The 23,566-nt window shown below is 32.2% G+C and overlaps 2 protein-coding genes across 2 annotated transcripts; both read right to left on the reverse strand.

Annotated features, from left to right (window-relative positions):
* Window positions 1-171: 171 nt before the first annotated feature.
* On the reverse strand, window positions 172-19,930 carry LOC132723225 (uncharacterized; the record flags this gene model as incomplete). Its single annotated transcript, XM_060707903.1, is given in 6 exon segments — window positions 172-390; window positions 681-875; window positions 1,375-1,599; window positions 1,798-1,852; window positions 2,098-2,182; window positions 19,863-19,930. Coding segments are annotated over 5 exon segments (721 nt in total), but the record flags the coding sequence as incomplete, so codon positions are not given.
* Window positions 11,813-18,357, reverse strand: LOC132723224 (uncharacterized). The gene is made up of 12 exons (XM_060707902.1): window positions 18,266-18,357; window positions 17,928-17,982; window positions 17,506-17,730; window positions 16,802-16,996; window positions 16,286-16,510; window positions 15,661-15,855; window positions 15,170-15,289; window positions 13,986-14,213; window positions 13,503-13,697; window positions 13,104-13,328; window positions 12,217-12,411; window positions 11,813-11,962 (listed from the first exon to the last, which is right to left on the reverse strand). The coding sequence occupies exons 1-12, from the start codon at window positions 18,290-18,292 to the stop codon at window positions 11,958-11,960; spliced, it is 1,890 nt and encodes a 629-aa protein (XP_060563885.1). The 5' UTR covers window positions 18,293-18,357; the 3' UTR covers window positions 11,813-11,957.
* Window positions 19,931-23,566: the final 3,636 nt, after the last annotated feature.

A 23,566-nucleotide genomic window follows, 5' to 3' on the forward strand; every position in this document is an offset into this window, starting at 1 on the left:
TTAATCTCTGTAAAACAAGAAAATATAAGCTTCAAAATTGTTTTATATATGAGATGAGGTTTGGAATAGCTATTCTGTTTTCATTCGAAGTTGTCTCAATAAAACATATTGATTATGTTAAACAAATGTTAAATAAAATATATGGTGAAAAAATTAGTTACATACTATAGGAGTCCGCCCTGTTGGTGATCTTTACTTGACTTATGTAATAAACATCCTGAAAATCAACTTCCCACCAGGGACTAACTTGATTATCAGTCATGAAACAATGGTTGTTATAAATATTACTGTCCGCGTCGCCATCATTGCCTTTGTCAGCATCCCAATTATCCATTTCGCCCCAAATGCTGATCATATTAGACGGCTTTTCAAGAGCAAGATTATCAGAAGCTGAAGCAAAAAGGTGCGACGCTATTAATGTTACACTTTGAATGAAAATAAGTCATAAATTATAATAAAACTACTTGTAACCTACACTTTTATTTCTATTCAAAGGGTGCATATACTGTAAAGGTATTGGAGCCATTACACAACATGTCAATTCTTTTGTTAAAACATTCAAAAATAATATATGAAAGTAGAAATATCATTTTAACAGTACACATATATATTATTCATAATGTTCAAAAGTTAAGACCTATTCTTGGCATATACATTTGTTTGTATAAATAAAAAATTACTCGATCCATAGACTTCCACTTCACATAAATGAAACCATGTTTCTTTGTCCCTCAACGTAAGTCGAACATAACGGGCTTCCACGGGATCAAATGTAAGGGTTGCGGATGCACCCAATGGACCTGCCTTGCTCGCTACAACCGTCCATTCACCGTAGTCTACTGCTACAGAGACTTCCACATTCTCCGCCCTTTCGGCTAAAATAACGAGAGTTTTTTGCATTAAAAACACCAGCAATGAAATAATAAGTGAAATCAATAGCTTTACACGGCTGCACTTTTACAATAGTTTTGCTTTTTAAGATTTGTGTACTGTCCCATTTCTTTTGTCAATCCGTATAATACAATGGCGTATTATTTTCGGAGGAAGTAAATGTATACAGCAGTTTTCCCGTAATGGTAGGGACGATGCTGATATGTTGGACCATGGTTTGAAGACCATAGACATTGTCAGTGGTGCAGCGGGGGCACCTGTGACACCATGGATGACTAGATTGAGCTTGATTTTATCATCTGACCTACAAGTATATAGAAATTAGGTATTTGCGACAGTGCCGAATTGTTAAATTGTAAAGATAAATACATTACCTAACATAATATTTAGCTAGGTACGTGTATTCTCAAGTGACTCATTATTTATTTAATTTTACATATGAATGTCAATAATATACAGAATAAACAGAAGAAAACTACTTACCACAGCAGTCCGCTCTATTGGTCATTTTAACTGTGTTAATGCTATAAACATCCAACAGATCGACTTCCCACCACGGGCTCATGTGTTTTTTCGTATGGAAACAATGGTCATTATTTATATGACTGTTAGCGTCGCCATCATTGCCTAAGTTAGATGGCCATCTTCGTTTGTCATTCCAAGTACTAACTTGTTTTGACGGCTTATTAACGGAAAGGTTAACGACACCTGAAGCAAAAATATAATTTATGAAATCACGTTTTACATGTACATGTTTTGTGAGAAAATATCTCTTTCTGTTCTAAAACTGTATTTGTATCAATAACCACTTTTTATTGCGACCTGACAAGTCTTTAAATAATGTGAAAGAAATGTCTAAAACTCAAAAGAGTTGGTCAGGAATTCAGTGTAAAAGATGATAGTTACCTGACTCCTGTAATTCTACTGTTTCCAGACCAACAAACAGCAGCAACAAACTTATCTGAAGTATCAGTCATTTATAGTATAATTATCATCAAAGAATGAATATTTTACAACTTTGTTATTGTTGTTATTTAGATATTTTACTTGTATGAAATACTATTGGCATTTTAAAAGTGAAGTACAGTTTTAATTCTACAGAATAAGATATATAAGAATGATTGTTTCAGGATTCAACACTCAACATTATTTAAATTTTATTAAACTTAGTATTGGCATCAAGAATTGCATTGAAAAAAGTCATACCGTGATAGGAAATATTAATCCTCTCATGCTTTATAGATTGACAATTTCCCAGAAGGCAAGAGCGAAATCAAAGAGTGTTTGTCCTCTGAAAGTCCAAAAAAAGTTTTGTTCAACAGAAACACCAAATGGTAAAATATGCTTTTGTGACAAATTTATATCTAGTTCTTCAAATTTCTTTCTTGATATTGTCAACATATTTTCTAATTTAACTTTTTTTTTAACTTTTAAAATATCACTAATCATGGATGCCTGAAGTAGTTCCTTCATGCGTTGACCGGCCATGAATGTTGTTATATGTTTTCTGTGCAACTGTACTAGAAAATATTTGTCAGTTTATAATGCTGAACGCGATCTATATGTATTTAATGCTAATTTATACATGTATTTGTAATCGTATTCGAATACAGATGTCTTCATATTGCATGAGATAAACAAAGTCAAATGAATGTTTATTTTCCACAAAATTATACTAGGGCAATTGAAAACCCTATCGTTTCTACAAATATTTTTCTATGTCAAAATGATTAATGCGGACATTGATAATTATTTTATAATTATAAACGTTTATATAAACGTGTTGATCCGACGTTTGTACTAAAGTATTCTTGTCAGTCAATATACGAGAATCATGAACATATTTTAATAATTGTCAAATGCATGTTACAAGAAATGTAATTTCAGTTGAACAGTTCTATTATAAAGATACTAGCATCAGGCAATGCATATTACATATGTTTTTTATATAATTATATTGTATCAATCTAATAATACAGAATTTTCACTAAAAAACGTGACGCCCTATTACTAAAATATTGGCACCACACAGAAGACTCATGTCGTTAGAGAACGAACACATATGCCGTTTTACTCAAGTAATGTTTCTTTGATGAAAATAATGGAAAATAATGATTCAATACACATTTAGAACAAGTAAGTGATAACTTAAAATAGGTTAATAAAATATAACAAATATATTAATGTTAATAAAGAAGAGTAAAAATTAAATAATAATATTCTGTACTCACGTGTTTCACTAGTCGTATTTGCCTGTATTCTGTAGCATATTCTGTGCTGAATTTATACTGTTTGTCTTGTAACATATTGTAACATTTCAAAAGCCAATTCTACTGATAATACAACAAAAGATTTGATTCATTGGCAGGATTCTTTGTTTGATAACAATAGTTTCAAAGAACGACATTGGCTATTTCAAGCAGTTGTTTCATTTATTTGTAATGCCACGGGAGCCAAAAGCTATTGGAAAAAATATTCAAGTCAGTGATAACTTAAAGTAGGTTAGTAAAACAGAAGAACTTTTCAAATCATTATACTTTCTGTCACCTACGATGAGGTTCTGAAGATGTGATTTATGAATTTTCCAGTTCCAGTAGCATGCAATATGGATTATAAAATGATGCAATGTTACATTTTATTATTATCCAAAGATACATGCACATGTACACATATTATGTATAAGTCTAAATCATTAATTGACTTTATTTTGTTTGCATGTTAAATTTCTACGCTCTCCTTCATATTCTGTTCTAAAGCGAGTAGAAAATATAATAACGCTGAGAAATTATATACATGTACTAAAAATATTATGTTTTCTTATTCTATCTTCCCGTATGATCTTTTTATTCTGCGTAGATTTAAAACATATTTGTTTGCAATGTAGCAGAAAATTAAAGATGGGGGATTTGTTCATTGAATATCCTCTTCTTTCTTTGTTTTTACATAGTTAATTTTATATACAATGATTTTTTGATTTGATATTGTCAGCAATCTGAACAAAATGTCTGTTAAAAGTCCTGAAACATGACATACCTAAATCTGTTTATTCTACAGTTCCAGGGCCTCTTCAAATATAGGTGACACAATTTTGTAATCAACTGTTACATCTGTTAGCTGATCGTTTTAGAGTTCTACAACGCATTGTTCTTTGTACGCAGTAAGGACTTTTGTTTTAGTTGTATTTATAGAGTTCCCATCAGTACAACTGTTGTTAATAATGCACAGGACAATGTTATCAGACAGAATACGTATTATTATATAGGGCTATAGTTTGTGATTGTGGATTTCTGATTTTGCACAATTGTTAATTTCTCCTATATACAACAGAAGTTACCAGACATGCACTCATATGTAGATACATGCATAATGATTCATTCGAAATTGAATATTTATATATACTTTGATGACATATATTGAAAGTGGTTGCTAATGTGGTAAGGAAGCCGTATTGGGCTTTCTTTAGGGATTCTGTTTTTCTCTATTTCTGTATTAACCACTGAGGCACCGCCCATTCAATATACAATTTATATAGGCCTATGGTTTGTTATTGTGGATTTGTGATTTTGCACAATTAGTTTCTCCTCTACACAACACATGTTACAAGACATGTACTAAGATTAACATTCATGATTATTCAATCGGAATTGAATGTTTATAATTCAATTTATCAAGAAATAATGAAATTTGTTTTGAGTGTGGGTGCTTATGTGGTATTAACGGGTTTCTGTATTGACCACTGCGGCACTGCCTATTCAAATATAGTTTACTTTTTCTTACAATATACGGACATTTCGCCTGGTGTAATTTTGAATTACCATTAATATTTATAAATTGCTAAAAACATGTCACTATAAAGAAATTTATTTACATAAAGACTACCCGGGTGGCTATAAAACCATAGAATATATATCTTAATCATTGTAAACTAAATGAAGAATGTCAGCACAACCAAGTTTCAAAGTTACATGTCAAATATTAATTTATAAGTTTTTCAGACTTACCTACTTGTTTTTGTTTGGAGTCCTTCTGGGCTCCTTGCCACTGGTTCTTTTGCTGGGTCGTGTGGGGGTTGCGTTAATTGAACGCCGCCTTTCCTTGTTGATTTTGTTTATCATATTTTACTGAATAAGTGTGGGGTAATATTAACAGATGTAAGCTCCCAAGACCACAATCACGCTGCCCAGAGAGAAACAATTGTAACGGCGACAGGCGAATGCCCTTAAGAATTACTTTTTATGAAATAAAAAAAATATTAGAGTAATGTGTTTAAAGACAGTGGTTTAGATATCACCAACACCAAAACCAAGTTCTATCAATCACAAGACAACCATTTAAGTACTAGTACGGTAGTATTTAGCTAAAACTTTTGTTAAAGAGAACCTTCGAAAACTGCCCATTATGTTGGAGAATGGACAGATCGAGGTGTTATGTGTATAAATATGTTAAGTTTGTCACATAATGGAAAGTTTGAGGAATTTCTCTTGCTTATAACATGTTCTCTATTGTCTTAATAACAGAGAGTTGTACCAATCCATGCATTCCATGCAAAAGTTGAAGCTTGCTTGCCTCCATTGTAACCTGATTGGACACTTGACATATCTTTCTTTTTGAATGGGGCAGGGGAAAACATGAAGTTAAAAAAAACATGATTTGCATGCTTTACTGTCTTATTTTGTTCGTATGTCCAGAAATGTTTAAACATCACTATCGGTTAAAAGTTTGGGACTATAATAAATATTGATATAATAAATTAAAAGTATGTATATTTGTATTATCAGTGATTATTGTTTTGTTTTGCTCCTTCGTAATTTTGATTACATTTTTACAGATTTACATTATTAAACTAATACATAATTACTGTTTTGATTTCTTTCTACCAAGGAAATACATAGAATCAAAGTTATTCAAGGGAAATAACCCTTATGACAATGTATAAAAAGACAACAAATCCTCGATTGTTGCACATGTTTGTCTTGTAACATATTGTAACATTTCAAAAGCCAAACCTACTGATAATAATACAAAAGGTTTGATTCAATAGCTGGATTCTTTGTTTAATAACAATTGTTTCAAAGAACGAGAGTGGCGCTGAAGATATAAAATTTTAAAGCAATTGTTTTATTTGTAAAGCCACGAGAGCAAAAAGCTATTGACAAAATATTTAAGTCAGTGATAACTTAAAGTAGGTTAATATCATAGAAGAACTTTTCAAATAATCATACTTTCTGTCACCTACGATGAGGTTCTGAAGATGTGATTTATGAATTTTCCAGTTCCAGTAGCATGCAATTGATATACGGATTATGAAATGATGTAATATTTCATTTTATTATTATCAAAAAAATACATGTACACATATTATACATAAGTCAAAATCATGAATTGACTTTATGTTGTTTGCTTGTTTAATTTCTACGCTCTCCTTCATATTCTGGTTTAAAACGAAGAGATAATACAGTCTCTCAGAGAGCTGAAAAAATATTCAGTAAAATTTAATTTTTTCTTATTCTATCTTCCCGTATGATCTTTTATTCTATGTAGATTTAAAACATATTTGTATGCAATGTAGCAGAAAATTAAAGCTAGGATGGGGGATTCGTTCATTAAAAATCCACTTTCTTCTTTGTTTTAGATGGTTTATTTCATTTACTATCATTTCTTAATTTGATTTTATCAGCAATTTGAACAAAATTTCTTTTTATAGTCCTGACATATGGATAGACCTATATCTGTTTATTCTACAGTTCCAGTGCCTCTTCAAATATTGGCGGCAATTTTGTAATCAACTGTTACATCTGTTAGCTGATCATTTCAGAATTCTACAACGCATGCTTCTATGTACGTTTCTTTGTACGTTTGATATGATTGTGGTTAAATGTATAATTCTAATTCAGCTTGTAATCTGGAAATGACAGTAAAGAGTTTTTTCTAGTTGAATGTATAGAGTTCTCATCAGAACAACTGTTGTTAATAATGCACAGGACAATGTTATCAGACAGAAAACGTAATATTATATAGGGCTATGCTTTGAGATTGCGGATTTCTGATTTTGCACAATAGTTAATTTCTCCTGTATACAACAGATGTTTTCAGACATGTACTCATATGTAGATACATATATGATGATTCAATCGAAATTAAATATTTATAAACATTGTTGGCAATTCGATTTTTCAAGGAATTTTTTGAAATCTGTATTGGGAGTGGGTTGTTATACCTTTCTTATTCAAGTCGGTGGGGAAATACATGGCTTTACATATTTTACTGTCATATTGTGTGCGTATGTCTAGAAATGTTTAAACATCACTAACGGGCATAAGTTTGGGACTATAATTAATATTGATGTAATAAAGTAAAAAAAGTATGCATATTTGAATTTATCACTGATTATTGTTTTGTATTTCCCCTTCGTAATTTTGATTACATTTTTACAGATAAACATTATTTAACTAATACAAAATTGCTGTTTTTCTTTGTTTCTTCCAAGAAATTCAATAGAATCAAAGCAATTCAATCAAAGGAAATATCCCTATGAAAAGACAACAAATCATCACAAATCTTCAAATGTTGCATATGGTGCTGAATTCATAATGTTTGTCTTGTAACATATTGTAACATTTCAAAAGCCAAATCTACTGATAATACAACAAAATTTTTGGTTCCTTAGATGGATTCTTTGTTTGATAACAATAGTTTTTAAAGCACGAGAGTGGCTTTTACAAGAATTTGTTTCATTTGTAAAGCCACGAAAGCAAAAATCTATTGGCAAAAATATTCAAGTAAGTGATGATTTAAAGTGAATAAGTAAAACAGACGAACTTTTCAAATCATCATTCATTCTGTCACCTACGATGAGGTTCTGAAGATGTGATTTATAAATTTTCCAATTCCAGTAGCATGCAATTGATGTATGAATTGTGAAATGATGCAATATTACATTTTATTATTATAAATCCATGCACATGTACACATATTTTGTATAAATCTACATCATGAATTGACTTTGTTTTGTTTGCTTGTTAAATTTCAACGCACTCCTTCATATTTTGGTTTAAAGCGGGAGGTAATAAAGTCTCTCAAGGAGCTGACAAAATATAAACTTAAAATATTTTTTTAAATTTTATCTTCCTAAATGATCTTTTTATTCTGCGTAGATTTAAAACATATTTGTTTTCAATGTAGCAGAAAATTAAAGCTATCCTGGGTCTTTCTTTTTACAGAGTTAATTTTATATACAATCATTTTTTGATTTGATATTATCAGCAATCTGAACAAAATTTCTGTTAAAAGTCCTGAAACATGACAGACATAAATCTGTTTATTCTACAGTTCCAGGGCCTCTTCAAATATAGGTGGCAATTTGTAATCACTAATCAACTGTTACATCTGTAAGCTGATCATTTTAGAATTCTACAACGCATGCTTCTTTGTACGCTTCTTTGTACGTTTGATATGATTGTGGTTAAATGTATAATTCTAATTCAGAATGTTTTATGATAACATCCGAATCAGCTAGAAATCGGAAAATGACAGTAAAGTGTTTTGTTTTAGTTGTATGTCAGAACAACTGTTGTTAATAATGCACAGGACAATGTTATCAGACAGAAAACGTAATATTGTATAGGGCTATGGTTTGAGATTGCGGATTTCTGATTTTGCACAATTATTAATTTCTCCTGTATACAACATGTACTCTTCTTATTGTGGATTTCTGATTTTGCACAACTAATTTCTCCTCTACACAACACATGTTACAAGACATGTACTAAAATTAACATACATGATTATTCTATAGAAATTGAATGTTTATAAAACTTGCTTGCCTCCATTGTAACGTAATTGGACACTTGACATAACTTTCTTTTTTAAGGGGGTTGGGGAATACATAAAGTTAAAAACATGATTTCTATACTTTACTGTCATGTTTTGTACGCATGTCCAGAAATATTTAAACATCACTAACGGTTATAAGTTTGGGACTATAATGAATATTTATTTAACAAATTAAAAGTATATATAATTTTATTATCAGTGATTATTGTTTTGTTTTCCCTTCATAGTTTTGATTACATTTTTTACAGATTATTATTATTTAACTAATACAAAATTGCTGTTTTGTTTTGAAGAAAACCAATTAATCAAAGCAAATCAATCAAGGGAAATAACCCTTATGAAGAGAGAAGAGATCATCACAAATCTTCTTTTGTTGCATATGGTGCTGAATTGATACTGTGTGTCTTGTAACATATTGAAACATTTCAAAAGCCAAACCTACTGATAATAATACAAAAAATTGATTCATTAGCTGGATTCTTTGTTTGATTACAATTGTTTAAAAGAACGAGATTGGCGATGAAGATATAAGATTTTCAAGCAAGCCATTGTTTTATTTGTAAAGCCACGAGAGCAAAAAGCTATTGGCAAAAATATTCATGTAAGTGATAACTTAAAGAAGGTTAATAAAACAGAAGAGCATTTCAAATAATAATACTTTCTGTCACCCACGATGAGGTTCTGAAGATGTGATTTATAAATTTTCCAATTCCAGTAGCATGCAATTGATATATGTTTTATGGAAAGATGCAACATTTCATTTTATTATTATCAAAACATACATGTACATGTACACATATTATACATCAGTCCAAATTATGAATTGACTTTATTTTGTTTGCTTGTTAAATTTCTACGCACTCCTTCATATTTTGTTTTAAAGCAGGGAGATAATATAGTCTCTCGGCGAGTTGAAAAAATATATACTAAAAAAATAATTTTTACTTATTATATCTTCCCGTATGATCTTTTTATTCTGCGTAGATTAAAAAAAGCAGAAAATTTAAGCTAGGATGGGGGTTCGTTCATTGAATATCACCCTTCGTCTTTGTTTTTATATGGTTAATTTTATATGCAATCATTTCTTAATTTGATATTATCAGCAATCTGAACCAAATTTATTTTAAAAGTACTGAAACATGGATAGACCTATATCTGTTTATTCTACAGTTCCAGGGCCTCTTCAAATATAGGTGGCAATTTTGTAATCAACTGTTACATCTGTTAGCTGATCATTTTAGAATTCTACAACGAATTGTTCTTTGTACGCTTCTTTGTACGTTTGATATGATTGTGGTTAAATGTATAATTCCAATTCAGAATGCTTTATGATAACATCCGAATCAGCTTGTAATCTGGAAATGACAGTAAAGAGTTTTGTTCTAGTTGTATGTATAGAGTTTTAATCAGAACAACTGTTGTTAATAATGCACAGGACAATGTTATTAGACAGAAAACGTAATATTTTATTATGCTATGTTTGTGATTTTGCACAATTGTTAATTTCTCTTGTATACAACAGAAGTTACCATACATGCAATCATATGTAGGTACATAAATGATGATTTAATTGAAATTTAATGTTTATATACATTGTTGACAATTCGATTTTCAAGGAATTTTGAAATTTAAATTGAAGGTGGTTACTAACGTGGTAAGGAAGGATTCTGTATTAACCACTGCGGCACTGCTCATTCAATATACAGTTTATTTGTGCCTATGCATTGTATGGCATTAGGAATTACTCTTTTATGAAATAAAAAAATAGTAGATCAAATATAAGACCCTGGTTTAGATATAAACAAAGTCAGTTTATGCTAAAGATACCGATAATGCAGTACTTAATTTTTTTATGCAAAAACAATTGTAAAAGAGAAGCTCCGAAAACTGTCCATTATGTTGGAGAATGGACAGATCGAGGCGTTGTGTGCCTAGGTATGTCTAGTCTCTCACATAATGGAAAGTTTGAGGAATTTCTCTTAATGCAAAAGTTGAAACTTGCTTGCCTTCATTGGTACCTAATTGGATACTTGACATAGCTGGTCATTTTGTTCTATGCACAGCGCCATTTTGATATAAGGAAGGTTTACATTTAGTTTAGAGGTTACTAGCAGCAGACGACAGAAAACAATATAATTGTGATCATTGAACAAAAGAATCAAAGTTTAGAAAAAAGGCAAATGTGTTATTACTCATCAGATATTGTATTTAAACTATATTTAATGTCTTAATGTCATTTTTCGTTATTTTTTCATATTCCTCAAATACATAGTGCTCTGCCTTCAAATCGGAAGAGTCCATTAGTTTATTGCATCAGAAAAGCATCGTTTGGTATATTACAAGGTGCGGTCAGTTATAGCCTGTTTGAAGTCAAAGATAACTACATCTGCTTGGCACTGCTTGACAATCGTTTTCCCGTTGATTTAGTAAAAGAATGAATGAAAAAAGCGAACGATAGTGTTCATTATTGCTGCCATTTTACACAATTCATTTATCGGTTACAATCACAGGTCGCATCATGTATATACATGTCTTATAATTTATCCTCATCAGCATTGTTTTTTCTGAGAACTCTACTAAGCTATTAAAAATGTATATCTATGCCTGGATTCATATTTATAACAATATTTATGAATTTAGTACTGTCATAGAAGGATGTTATATTTAAATTAGTTGATATATCGTAACTACCGTGATATGTTTTCTTTCTGTGAACCAGCTTTGGTTAATAATCACCTACTTGCATTTTGTTAAATGTGTGAATCGTTATGAAACGTACTACCAGTGCTCGTGTAATTTGCACGTGTACTGGTGTATTTGTTATTAAATGCATCATTGTACGTTTAAATTTATACATGTTATATGAATGCTTTGAAAAAGATATATTTTATAATAAATCATTTAGTATTAAAGAGGTAAATACGATTAATAGTATGATTGTATTTTCAATCTCGCTGTATTTAATGTATGCAGTATACATATGTAATGGCGAGGAACTGTTTTCTTCAAGTCAAATTGTATAACAAAATCTGTTCCGTTCTGTTCTGTAATTTCATTTTGACGGCTTTATTAGTTACACTACAGAAGAACAACAAGCTTTTTTTTAAATAATTTTTATTTCTAACTTTTTCAACTTAAATGCGGCATTCGATATTTGTTCTTGCAAAAAATATGTAGATTTTAAACAGTTGTTTCTATCCTATTAGCTCTGCTTTCTTGATCATCTCCCCGTCTTAATCTGTATATAAAAATAACGAAAATAGTATACTCTCAATGTTAACACGCATTATGTTTATTGCAACAATCATAACAGCAACGAAATAACAATGATACAGTTTTGTAAAAAACACAAAATGAAGAATGAAAATGATTATTTTCCATTTACCTGAACCTTTGTCTATTGTTGATTATAATACCATATGAATGTATAACTATATTTTGATTAGAAGAAAAATTAGAGATAGAGTAAATTTTATTAAAGATCTGACTTACTGTATCCATAGACTTCCACTTCACAGAAATGCATCCAGGTTTCTATGTCCCTTAATGTAACTCTGACGTAACGAGCTTCCACAGTGTCAAATGCAAGTGATGTAAACAGACCCATAGCACCTTCCTGATACGCTACCACTGTCCATTCCCCATACTCTGTTGCTACAGAAACCTCGACATTCTCAGCTCTATCAACTAAGATAAACGAAAATAAATAAGCTCATCAACACTTACAATAACGTTATAATAAGAACAGTAAGTTGTTTTTAAATTGAGTAGGTGTACTACAGCATTACTGTAAATCTCGAATATTATGTAACATACAATTATCCCGATTTTAAGAAGCAAAAATAAAGTTAAAAGAAACGAACTGAATGACATCCCTAAGCCCCTTTGATAAACCTTACGATATTTTTTTCAAATTCCAGAATGTGTCATGTCAATGTGTATAGTCTACAGGTAATTTTTTCTTGACTCAGTCCTTATAAGCTTCATAATTTTTAATAATGACTCAAAACTAATTTGTTAATGTCAATATTCTCCGTGACCGTGTGGTTAAAGTCGACGACTTGAGATCACAGGTCCCTCACCGCTGTAGATTCGATCCTCACTTGGGTCGAACTCTTTCATGTGAGGAAGCCATCCAGCTGGCTTACGGAAGGTCGGTGGTTTTACCCAGGTGCCTGCTCGTGCCTGAAATAATGCACAGAGGGGCACCTTGGGTCTCCCTCCATCAATAAAGCTGGAAAAAAATCGACGAAAAATCGTGACGCTCTAGGATGGTCCGACTTGTGTGTACGTCGCCCATATGGGCTTTTTGGTGGCGACCTTATATAAACGTATACAAGAAAAAGTTAATATGAAAGTACCTCCATAAACTCACTTACCACAACAGTCTGCCCTGTTTGTGATATTCACTTGAATTACCTCAAATACGTCTTGAAGGTCGACTTCCCACCAGGGGCTTGTATTTTGATCAGTATGGAAACAATGGTTTTGATAAATATTACTATTAGCGTCGCCATCGTTGCCTTTGTTAGCATCCCAATGATTCATTTCGCCCCAAATGCTTATCTGATTGGATGGTTTTCCAAGAGCAAGGTTATCAGAAGCTGAAAGAAAAAAGGGGTCACTAAATATTCTTATAGATACTGACTAATCATGTCTATTATTAAAAACACTTCTTGTCATATTTATGCAAAATTATACAAGCCATCAAAGGTAAAATATGGATTGTAACAGTAGTCTTTTATTTAGCACATTTTCTAACATAACTAATGATTTACCCGATCCATAGATTTCCACTTCGCAGAAATGCAACCATGTTTCTTTGTCCCTCAAGGTAGTTCGAACATAACGAGCTTCCACAGGATCAAATGTTAGTGTTGCGGAAGCACCCATTGGACCTTCCTTGCTCGCTACCACCGTCCATTCACCGTATTCTACTGCTATAGAGATCTCCACATTTTCAGCTCTGTCGGCTAAATTGATAATAAATGAGTTACATTAGAAACAAAGGTAGAATGATGATTTCAATATCGGGGATGAATTAGTTTGAAACTTCAAAAGACAATGCTTCTTCAAAGTTATGAATGTATTTTGTAACTGTCAGTAATATACTACGCAACTTGTAGATAGCATGTGTACTTGATAAATTCATAGCTACCCACATAAAATTAAAAAAGTTAAACAAAAACACGGACTATCTTTTTATATGTCGTTATGTGACAACCAAAGCTTAATGGAATAAACAGTTGACAGCGACATACCACAACAGTCCGCCCTATTGGTAATGACGACTTTACTTATCGTATTAATATCCTGCAGATCAACCTCCCACCATGGACTCATATGTTTCTGAGTATGGAAACAATGGTTTTGATAAATATCACTATTAGCGTTGCCATCATTGCCTTTGTCAGATTCCCATCTCGTTGCAAGGCTGTTCCAAGTACTTATTTGATTTGAAGGTTTTTGAACAGCAAGGTTTTCTAGAACTGGAACAAAAATAAACAGAATTGTCATGCTTGTAATTTTGACCGTTAGATATGCTTCATTTGTAGTTATATTATCATTTTTGTTCATTTTTCTATCAATTTTCACCAAAAAAATACTTCATACTAGGAGAATGAAGCAAAATGTTTCTTTTACTTTCTCTGTCTTCGGCCATAATTGTATTCCTTTGTCAAAATTCATTGTATTTACTTACAAACATAATCTCCAATGAGTTCAAGCTGTTACGTATATTTGCACTTATAAGGCATATTAATAATTAAGGAGTAGATTAATATCTATTTGACTATAAACAGTTACGGAATGTGGCGCCTTTCTTAACCATTATTGCAAAGTTTCGGTCATTTTGCAATTTCAACCACCTTCAAGTTCCTTATCGATGATTTTTGTATAGAGTCAATATAGAGAAGATATTACAAGCTATCGTTTTAATATGACATAATTTTAGAAAAAAATACATATCGCTTAATAACATATTAATTATATTGACATGAGAAACATTTACTTTTGGCATGGAATCTTAAATAATTTTGATAAAATTTTGAAGTTTATTAGAAAAAACGGTAGCCTATGGTTCGCCCAAAACAACAGAATTGAAAATGTACATGCTCAGTTTCAGTTTCTTGACGGCACCATGAATTCATGGTGTGAAGATAAGCGAAATGTTTATGGTAATGTGGTGCATATTATAGAACGGTGCCATTTGTATCTTTATGACTGGTTAAAATTAATAAATGATAAATGCAGAGACTGATTAACAAGTTCATTTTGGAAAACATGGTCACATATAGGTACTGATGTTATACTGTAGAACAAAATGTTATTAAAACTATCATGTGTAAATAACGAATGTTTATCGAAAGTAATATATGGCCTCGATGGATACATGAATGTGTTTATCAGAGTAAACTATAGTATCAGTGTAAGAAAATAAATTTACCTTTTTCACAGTTGTATCCACTAAACCCTGGAGCACAATTACATGTGTAGCTATTGATCCCATCAATGCACACGCCGGCGTTCAAACATGGACTATCAGCACAGTCGTCGACAGGTAAACCTTAATTAAGATAACATAAATGCACTCAAAAAGGATAGTTTTGATATCTTTACTTTTTCTGAAAAGCTAGGTGAGACAAAGTGAATATTTCGAGAATACACACTACTTCTAGAACAAAATTAAAACCTGTCTGGTTCCGAAATCATATTTCAGTTTTCAGTTATCACATATGGTAACATTTGCTTTAAAAACGTAAAGAAGGGGATCACGTAATAAGTATGTTTACTATATGTGAATATAAGGATCAACAAAGCAATTTATGTTCACAAAACACAGTCCAAGCAGCATTTAGTCACACATGACGACAGGAAACAGGGAGAAAGAGGTAGTGTACCATTTACGAGTTTATATCATTCAAAATAATGACTTACTTAGTCCATAGACTTCCACTTCACAGAAATGCATCCAGGTTTCTATGTCCCTTAATGTAACTCTGACGTAACGAGCTTCCACAGTGTCAAACGTAAAAGATGTAAACAGACCCATAGCACCTTTCTGATACGCTACCACTGTCCAGTTCCCAAATTCTGTTGCTACAGAAACCTCGACATTCTCAGCTCTGTCGGCTAAAATGAAAATAATATTCCTCATTACAATTACAAAAAATGTGTGTAGACTAAGTGTTACAATAATTATGTTGAAACTTTGTAAGTTTAATATTAGATTGTCTTATATCTTGAAAAATGCGACATACAATTCTCAACATATCAGTTTGTTTTTGTAGACAACTGTTTAATCAACTAAGTGATATTTCAAGGCAAAAAAGTATTTTAATGTAAGGAAATAATAAAAATGGAAAATGTATAGGCTCAAAAACACAGTATTGTTTAATCTTTGTAAAACAAGTAAATATAAGCTTCAAAATGGTTTTATGCATGAGGTTTGGAGTAACTTTTCTGTTCGATATTGTCTCCATAAAACATATTGATTTATGCTAAACAAAATTATGGATAGTATTATCGTAAATATATGGTAAAAAAGATGAAAGTTACATACTGCAGCAGTCCGCCCTGTTGGTGATGTTTACTTGACTTATGTAATAAACATCCTGAAGATCAACTTCCCACCAGGGACTAACATGATTATCAGTATGAAAACAATGGTTGTTATTGATATTGCTGTCCGCGTCGCCATCATTGCCTTTGTCAGCATCCCAATAATCTATTTCGCCCCAAATGCTGATCATATTAGACGGCTTTTCAAAAGCAAGATTATCAGAAGCTGAAGTAAAAATGGGCGATGCTATAAATGTTACACTTTGAATAAAAATAAATCATAATTACAATAAAACAACTTGTAACCTACATTTTTATTTCTATTCAAATGGTGCATGTATTGTAATACATGTATGTATTTGAGCCATTACACAAAATGTCAATTCTTTTGTTAAAACATTCAAAAATGAAATATGTAACTAGAAAAATCATTTTAACAGTACATATTTATACATAATGTACAAGAGTTAAAACCCATTATTGGCATATACATGTTTTTGCATAAATAAAAGTTTACTCGATCCATAGACTTCCACTTCACATAAATGAAACCATGTGTCCTTGTCCCTCAACGTAAGTCGAACATAACGAGCTTCAACAGGATCAAATGTTAGAGTTGCCGAAGCACCCAATGGACCTTCCTTGTTCGCTACAACCGTCCATTCACCGTATTCTACTGCTACAGAGACCTCCACATTCTCTGCCCTGTCGGCTAAAATAACGAGAGTATTTTGCATTGGAAACACAAGCAATAAAATAATATATGATATCAAAAGCTTTAGACGGCTGCACTTTTAAAATTGTTTTGCTTTTTAATATTTATTTACTGTCGCATTTCTGCTGTACATACATATATTTACAACGTGTGTTTTATTCTTTTCGGAGGCAGTAAATGTATACTGCAGTTTTCCCTCAATAGCAGGGGTGGTGCTGATATGTTGGGCCATGGTTTGAAGACCATAGACATTGTCAGTGGTGCAGCATGGGCACCTGTGACCCTTGGATTACTAGATTAACCTTACTTTTATCATCTGACCTATTAGTATAGAGAGATTAGAAATTTGCGACATGTGCCGAATTGTCAAATTGTAAAGATAAATGCATTACCTTACATGACATTTAGCAAGTACGTGTATTCTCAACCGACTCACTATTTATCTAATTATATGTAGAAATATGAATGTCAATAATATACAGAATAAACATATAAAAACTACTTACCACAGCAGTCCGCCCTATTGGTCATTTTGACTGTGCTAATGCTATAAATATCCAACAGATCGACTTCCCACCACGGGCTCATGTGTTGTTTCGTATGGAAACAACGGTCATTATACATATCACTATTAGCGTCGCCATCATTGCCTAAGTTAGATGGCCATCTCCTTTGGTTATTCCAAGTACTAATTTGTTTCGACGGCTTATTAATGGAAAGGTTAATGACATCTGTAAAAAAATGTAATTTATGAAATCACTTTTTACGTGTACATGTAGTGTGAGAAAATATCTCTTTCTGTTCTAAAAGTGTATAAATAGCATCTTTTTATTGCGACCGGACAAGTCTTTAAATAATGTGAAACAACTTTCTAAAACTCAAAAGAGTTGGTCAGGCATTTAGTGTAAAGGAATAAGCTGATAGTAACCTGACTCCTGTGATTCTACTGTTTCCAGACCAACCAACAGCAGCAACAAACATATCTGCATGAAGTATTATTTTCAAAAAATGAATATTTTACAACTTTTGTTATGGTTGTTTTATATATGATTTACTTGTTTCAAAACAACAGATCTATAGCCATACCATTTGGGATTTTAAAAGTGTCTTACAGCTTAAATTCTGTAGAATAAGATGTGTAAGAAATATTATTATATTGGCATCAAGAAAGGTTAATAAGAATTGCACTGAATCTTGAACAGACAATGAAATTATGATAGTATGTCATTGAATACATGAAAAGTATAAATAAAATAAACGTCATACCGAGATAGGAAATATTAATCCTCTCATGCTTTACAGATTGGCAATTTTCCAGAAGGCAAGAGCGAAATCAAAGAGTATGCTCTACTGAAAGTGGAGAAAATACTATTATTCAACGGCAACACCAAATGGTAAAAAATGACTTTGTGGTATATCTGGTGATTCTAATTTCTTTATTCATACTGCCTACACATTATGTAAAATTAATCAATTACATGGTAAGTAACTTTGAAACATTATTATTATCATGCATGCCTAAAAATAACTTCATGTGTACTGTAATTTAATTAATACTGAATTACTTCAAAGCTGATAGAGTACCTGAAATTTATGGCCACTTTATAACACAAATAATGATATGTTATTAATCAACGTTAAGAAGTAAAAGTTTCGTGACAGATTAATTTGACCAGAGTCAATATGAACAAAATGTTTAAGTACCCAGTGTCCACGTAATGATTATTATATTTGTTGTTCAAATAGATGTTGAAATTTGGTTTTTCAATTTGATAATTTGATGGAAGTGGCTTTCCGTGAGTTAAAGAACTTCACTTGGTTCCAAAAGTGTAAAAAAAAAGAAGAAAAAATCGAATTTCTTACAGATATCAGCTGGGGCACTTAAAAGATCAGAAATAAAAAAAAACTCAGATATAAATTGAAACGCATACTTTTGCGCATTTCTAACCCGATCTGAGTGAAAAACTTTGCAATGATTTTCAATTTTGAGTCATTTTTCAAAATCATTATTCTTAATTATTCTGTAAAACGAAGTAAAATTTTGCATAAAGACCTATATGAAATGGAATGTTACTAATCTTATTTCCATAATTATTAATTTGTCAGTCTCGTCATGTCAAAAACTCAGTAGAGTTCCTTCAATGACGCATCATTTACCAAAACACGAACAGTAACAGTCCCAATGCATTCGTGTTCCAGAATATAACTTAAATTCTCAGTTATATTGAAAGAATAATAAATACATGTAGATATACATTTTAATTATTAAAATCATTTTATAAACATGTTTATCCGACATCTATACTGAAGTATAATTGCCAGTCAGCATGCGAGAACCGCGAACATTTCTTATTAATTGTCAAATGCATGGTGCAAGATGAACAGTTTTATAAATATTTATATAAATACCAGCATTAGGCAATGCATTTTATACGTTTTTTTTATAATTATATTGTATCAATTATTAATACAGAATCTAATCCCAAAAAATCGTGACGCCCTAGATATTACTAAGATATGGGCACCAAAACAGAAGACGCATGTCGTTAAAGAACGAACACATACTTATCTGAAACTTACACATCAAATTGATAAATAATTGAATAAATGTCAAATATAATTATATTAACTTTCCTTCTCCCAAAAAACAATTTATGGAGTGTGTCCACGAATTTATTGATCAACCCTCGTATATGCCGTTTTACTCAAGTAATGTTCCTATGATAAAATGATTCAATTCACATTTAAAAAGCACAAAAACATTCAAATAAGTGATAACTTAAAGTTGATGTATACAATATAACAAATATATTTAATGTTAAAGAAGAAAAGTGAAAATTAAATAGTAATATACTGTACTCACGTGTTTCACTGATTAGACCTCCAAGTCGTATTGCCTGTATTCTGTAGCATATTCGGTGCTGAATTTATACTTTTTGTCTTGTAACATATTGTAACATTTCAAAAGCCAAATCTACTGATAATACAACAAAAGATTTTATTCATTAGCTGGATTCTTTGTTTGATAATAATTGTTTAAAAGAACAGCGATGAAACAATTGTTTCAGTTGTAAAGCCACGTGAGCATAAAGCTCACTAACCATACTTTCCGTCACATACGATGAGGTTCTGCCATTTACGCGGATGAGGATCTTTCGTGTACGATGAGGGTCTGAGCACATTTAAAAAATATGCAATGTAGCAGAAAATGAAAACCGTTTTTTCTTTGTCCTTTTTTCTTGTTGATTTTTATTGATATTTTTTATCTAAAATCCTTTTATTAATTTAGTCATGTCGATATTATCAGAAGTTCTTTTTGTCCTTGTGAAAAGGCATAGGCATAGAACTATCTATTTATTCTACAGTTTCAGGGCCTCTTGAATTAGTGCTGACAATTTTGTATAACTGATATCTTAATGACAACTGTTGCATGCTTCAATTTGGTTTGCTGATCATTTCAGAATTTTACGACGGATGCTTTTGTGTACTTATTTTATGACTGTAGGTGGTATAAATCCAAATCAGATCGCTATATGATAACATCCGAATATCTGTAATCTAACTATAATTGTAAAGATATATCTATGCCTTTATATTTAGTTCTTTCTCATCAGAACAACTGTTGTCAGACATTCAGTGGACAATGTTATCAGAGACGGAAAGCGTAAAATCATATATCCATTGAAAATATCTATGGTTTGTGAGTGGGATTTCTGATGTTACACAATTATTAATTTCTCCTCAAATGTTACCAGACATGTATTAGCGTGTATGCTGATTCAATATAACCGTTGGCAAATTTATACATGTACACTGTATCAAGGAATGGTGAAATTTGTTTTAAGAGTGAATGCTAGTCACAGTCGGCAGTATCAGTGTTTGGACACCCCACCACATCCTGCCCCTGGACCCCTGCTACAACCCTGAAAAAATCACTATTAACGCTTATTATAAGTTACAAAACACAAAACCACCGATAACATTATAAAAAAAATGTCACAATCAAAATTATAGTTATAGAAAGGTGAAAACCCTACTATTCATTTGCCAAACAATGTGGAACACGGAAAATCGTCGTTTCAGCGTCTGTGGCGCATTCTGGCGGCATTTCGTTGCATCATTCATTAACATCAATATAAAGAACTAGAATTCCATAGCCTACCTAGTCCAATGAATATCAATTAATATTCTATCGGTTATTTCTGTTCACTTGTAGTAATTTGGTGGTGCATTACCTGCGTTGTATACGCGTCCAATTTGGCTCATCCATTTTTTTTTTTGCTCCCCGAAGGAAGAGCTTATAGTCGACGCCATGTCCGGCTGTCCATCTGTCCGTCCGTCTGACTGTTCGTTTTCCCGGAGCACGAATTAGAAACCCTTAGACATAATTTGTTTAAACTGCATACAGTGGTAGATGGCATTGAGGTGGAGTGCAGTGCCAAAGAACCATAACTCTGCCTCCCTTAATTTTGGAGTTATTGCCCTTTGTTAGTTTTTTTCACTTTGAACTTTGTACGGGACATAGCTGACAGCTACTGCATAATTTGCCAAGTACTGGTACTGGTACTTAAGTACTACACCCTTAGTACTGATGCAGCTCTGAATTAGCTGTAAAACCATAAGAGACATCAACAGCAATAATCTCATTAAATAGAAATGACGTGCAAAAAAGTGTAACTCTGCCTTGCCTATATTTGGAGTTATTGTCCTTTATGCGCTTTTACAATTCGAACTTTGTCCGGGACATAGCTCTAAAACCATAAGAGGTATCAACAAGAAAATGTGTAGGCAGATAGATCTCATTTCATAAACGTGCAGAAGAACCGTAACCCTGTCTTGTCTAATTGTAGTTTCCTTTGTTCATTTTTACACTATGAACTTTGTCCTGGACATTTTTCAAGTATTATAAGAGATATCAACCTGAAACTTTGTAGGTAGATAGATCTTATTAGGTAGAAGTGCAGTGCAAAAGAACCATAACTCTGCCTTGCCTAATTTTAGAGTTATTGCCCTTTCTTCATTATTTCACTTTGAACTTTGTCCGGTATAGTTCTGATACAATAAGAGATATCCACAAGAAACTTTGTAGGTAGCTAGATCTCATTGGGAAGACGTGCAGTGCAAAACGAACCTTAACTCTGCCTTGCTACTTTTGGAGTTTTTGACCTTCGTTCATTTTTTTTCACTTTGAACTTCGCCCGGGACATAACTATTTTACTTGAAACTTTGTAAGTAGATATATCTCATGAAAAGGAGGGAATTACAAAAGAACCGTAAATCGCCGTATTTTAAAAACATTGCCCCTTGTTCATTTTTACACTTTGAACTTTGTCCGGAACATTACTCAAGTACTATAAGAGATATCGACCTGAACCTTTAAAGGTAGCTAGATCTCATTGGGTATAAGTGCAGTGCAAACGAACCATAACTCTGCCTTGTCTGATTATGGAGTTATTGCCAATTGTTTATTTTTTCACTTTGAACATTGTTCGGGACATAGCTATGAAACCATAGGAGGTATTTACAAGAAACTTTGTAGGTAGATAGATCTCATTAAATAGAAACGCAGTGCAAAAGAACCATAACTCTTGTCCTGTTATAACCCTTTGATCACTTCGTCCGGACCATAACTCTTATACTACAGGAGATAGCAATATGATTCTTTTAAGGAGGATATTTCTCATTTAAAAAAGAAGTGCATTGCTAAAGAACCGTAACTCTGCCTTGTCGTATTTTAAAAATATTGCCCTTTGTTCATTTTTACAATTTGAACATTGTCCGGGATATTACTCAAGTACTACAAGAGATATCAACCTAAACATTTGTAGGTAGATATATATCTCATTGGGTAGAAGTGCAGTGCAAAGAACATTAATTTTGCCGCGCCCAATTTTGGAGTTATTGCCCTTTGTTCATTATTTATTATTATTATTATTGTCTCTTTGAACATTGTCCGGAACATAGCTCTGAAACCATAAGAGGTATCCACAAGAAACTTTGTAGGTAGCTAGATCTCACTGGGAAGAAGTGCAGTGAAAAAAGAACCATAATTCTGCCTTGCCTTATTTTGGAGTTATTGCCTTACGTTCGTTTTTTCACGTTGACCTTCGGACGGGACATAGCTGTAAAACCATAAGAGGTATCAACAGGAAGATAAATCTCATTACCTGTCTGGTAGCGAAATTTCAGACCCTGATGCTGTTAATTGCAAATGCTGTTAATCTCACAAACTTCACCTTTCTGACGAACCGCCTTCGTGGTCGAGGGGTTAGAGTCGATGATTTCTAATCCAGTTACCTCTCTGGCGTGGGTTCGATCCCCGGGAGATGCTTTAATTGGTAGTTTAGCGCGGGGGAAGGTAGTCTAGTACTGGTGTAACTCTCTAGGAACGATGGTTAGGAAACTACCCGCCTATATGACTGAAATACTGTTGGAAAAGGCGTAAAATCAAACAAACAAACAAACATTCTGAGACCCAAACAAATTCAGCGCCTTCTGTGCTTTGATTTTTTATAATAGGCTGTTTATAATTATATAATTAGTAAAGGGTCGTGTTTTAGAATGTCT

This window comes from Ruditapes philippinarum, unplaced genomic scaffold (genome assembly GCF_026571515.1).
Source record: "Ruditapes philippinarum isolate M1 unplaced genomic scaffold, ASM2657151v2 ctg894_1_1_1_1, whole genome shotgun sequence".
NCBI lineage: Eukaryota > Metazoa > Mollusca > Bivalvia > Venerida > Veneridae > Ruditapes > Ruditapes philippinarum.

Excerpts from the sequence above, each read along its gene's own strand:
- LOC132723224 (XM_060707902.1), bottom strand. The coding sequence starts at position 18,292 with ATGAGAGGATTAATATTTCCTATCTCG. Across the intron at positions 16,511-16,801 it reads AGTGGAAGTCTATGGATCGA|CTTCTGATAATCTTGCTTTT; the intron begins GTAAACTTTTAT and ends TTTTTACTTCAG. Across the intron at positions 12,412-13,103 it reads AAACAGGGCAGACTGTTGTG|TTGATAGAGCTGAGAATGTC; the intron begins GTAAGTGAGTTT and ends CGTTTATCTTAG.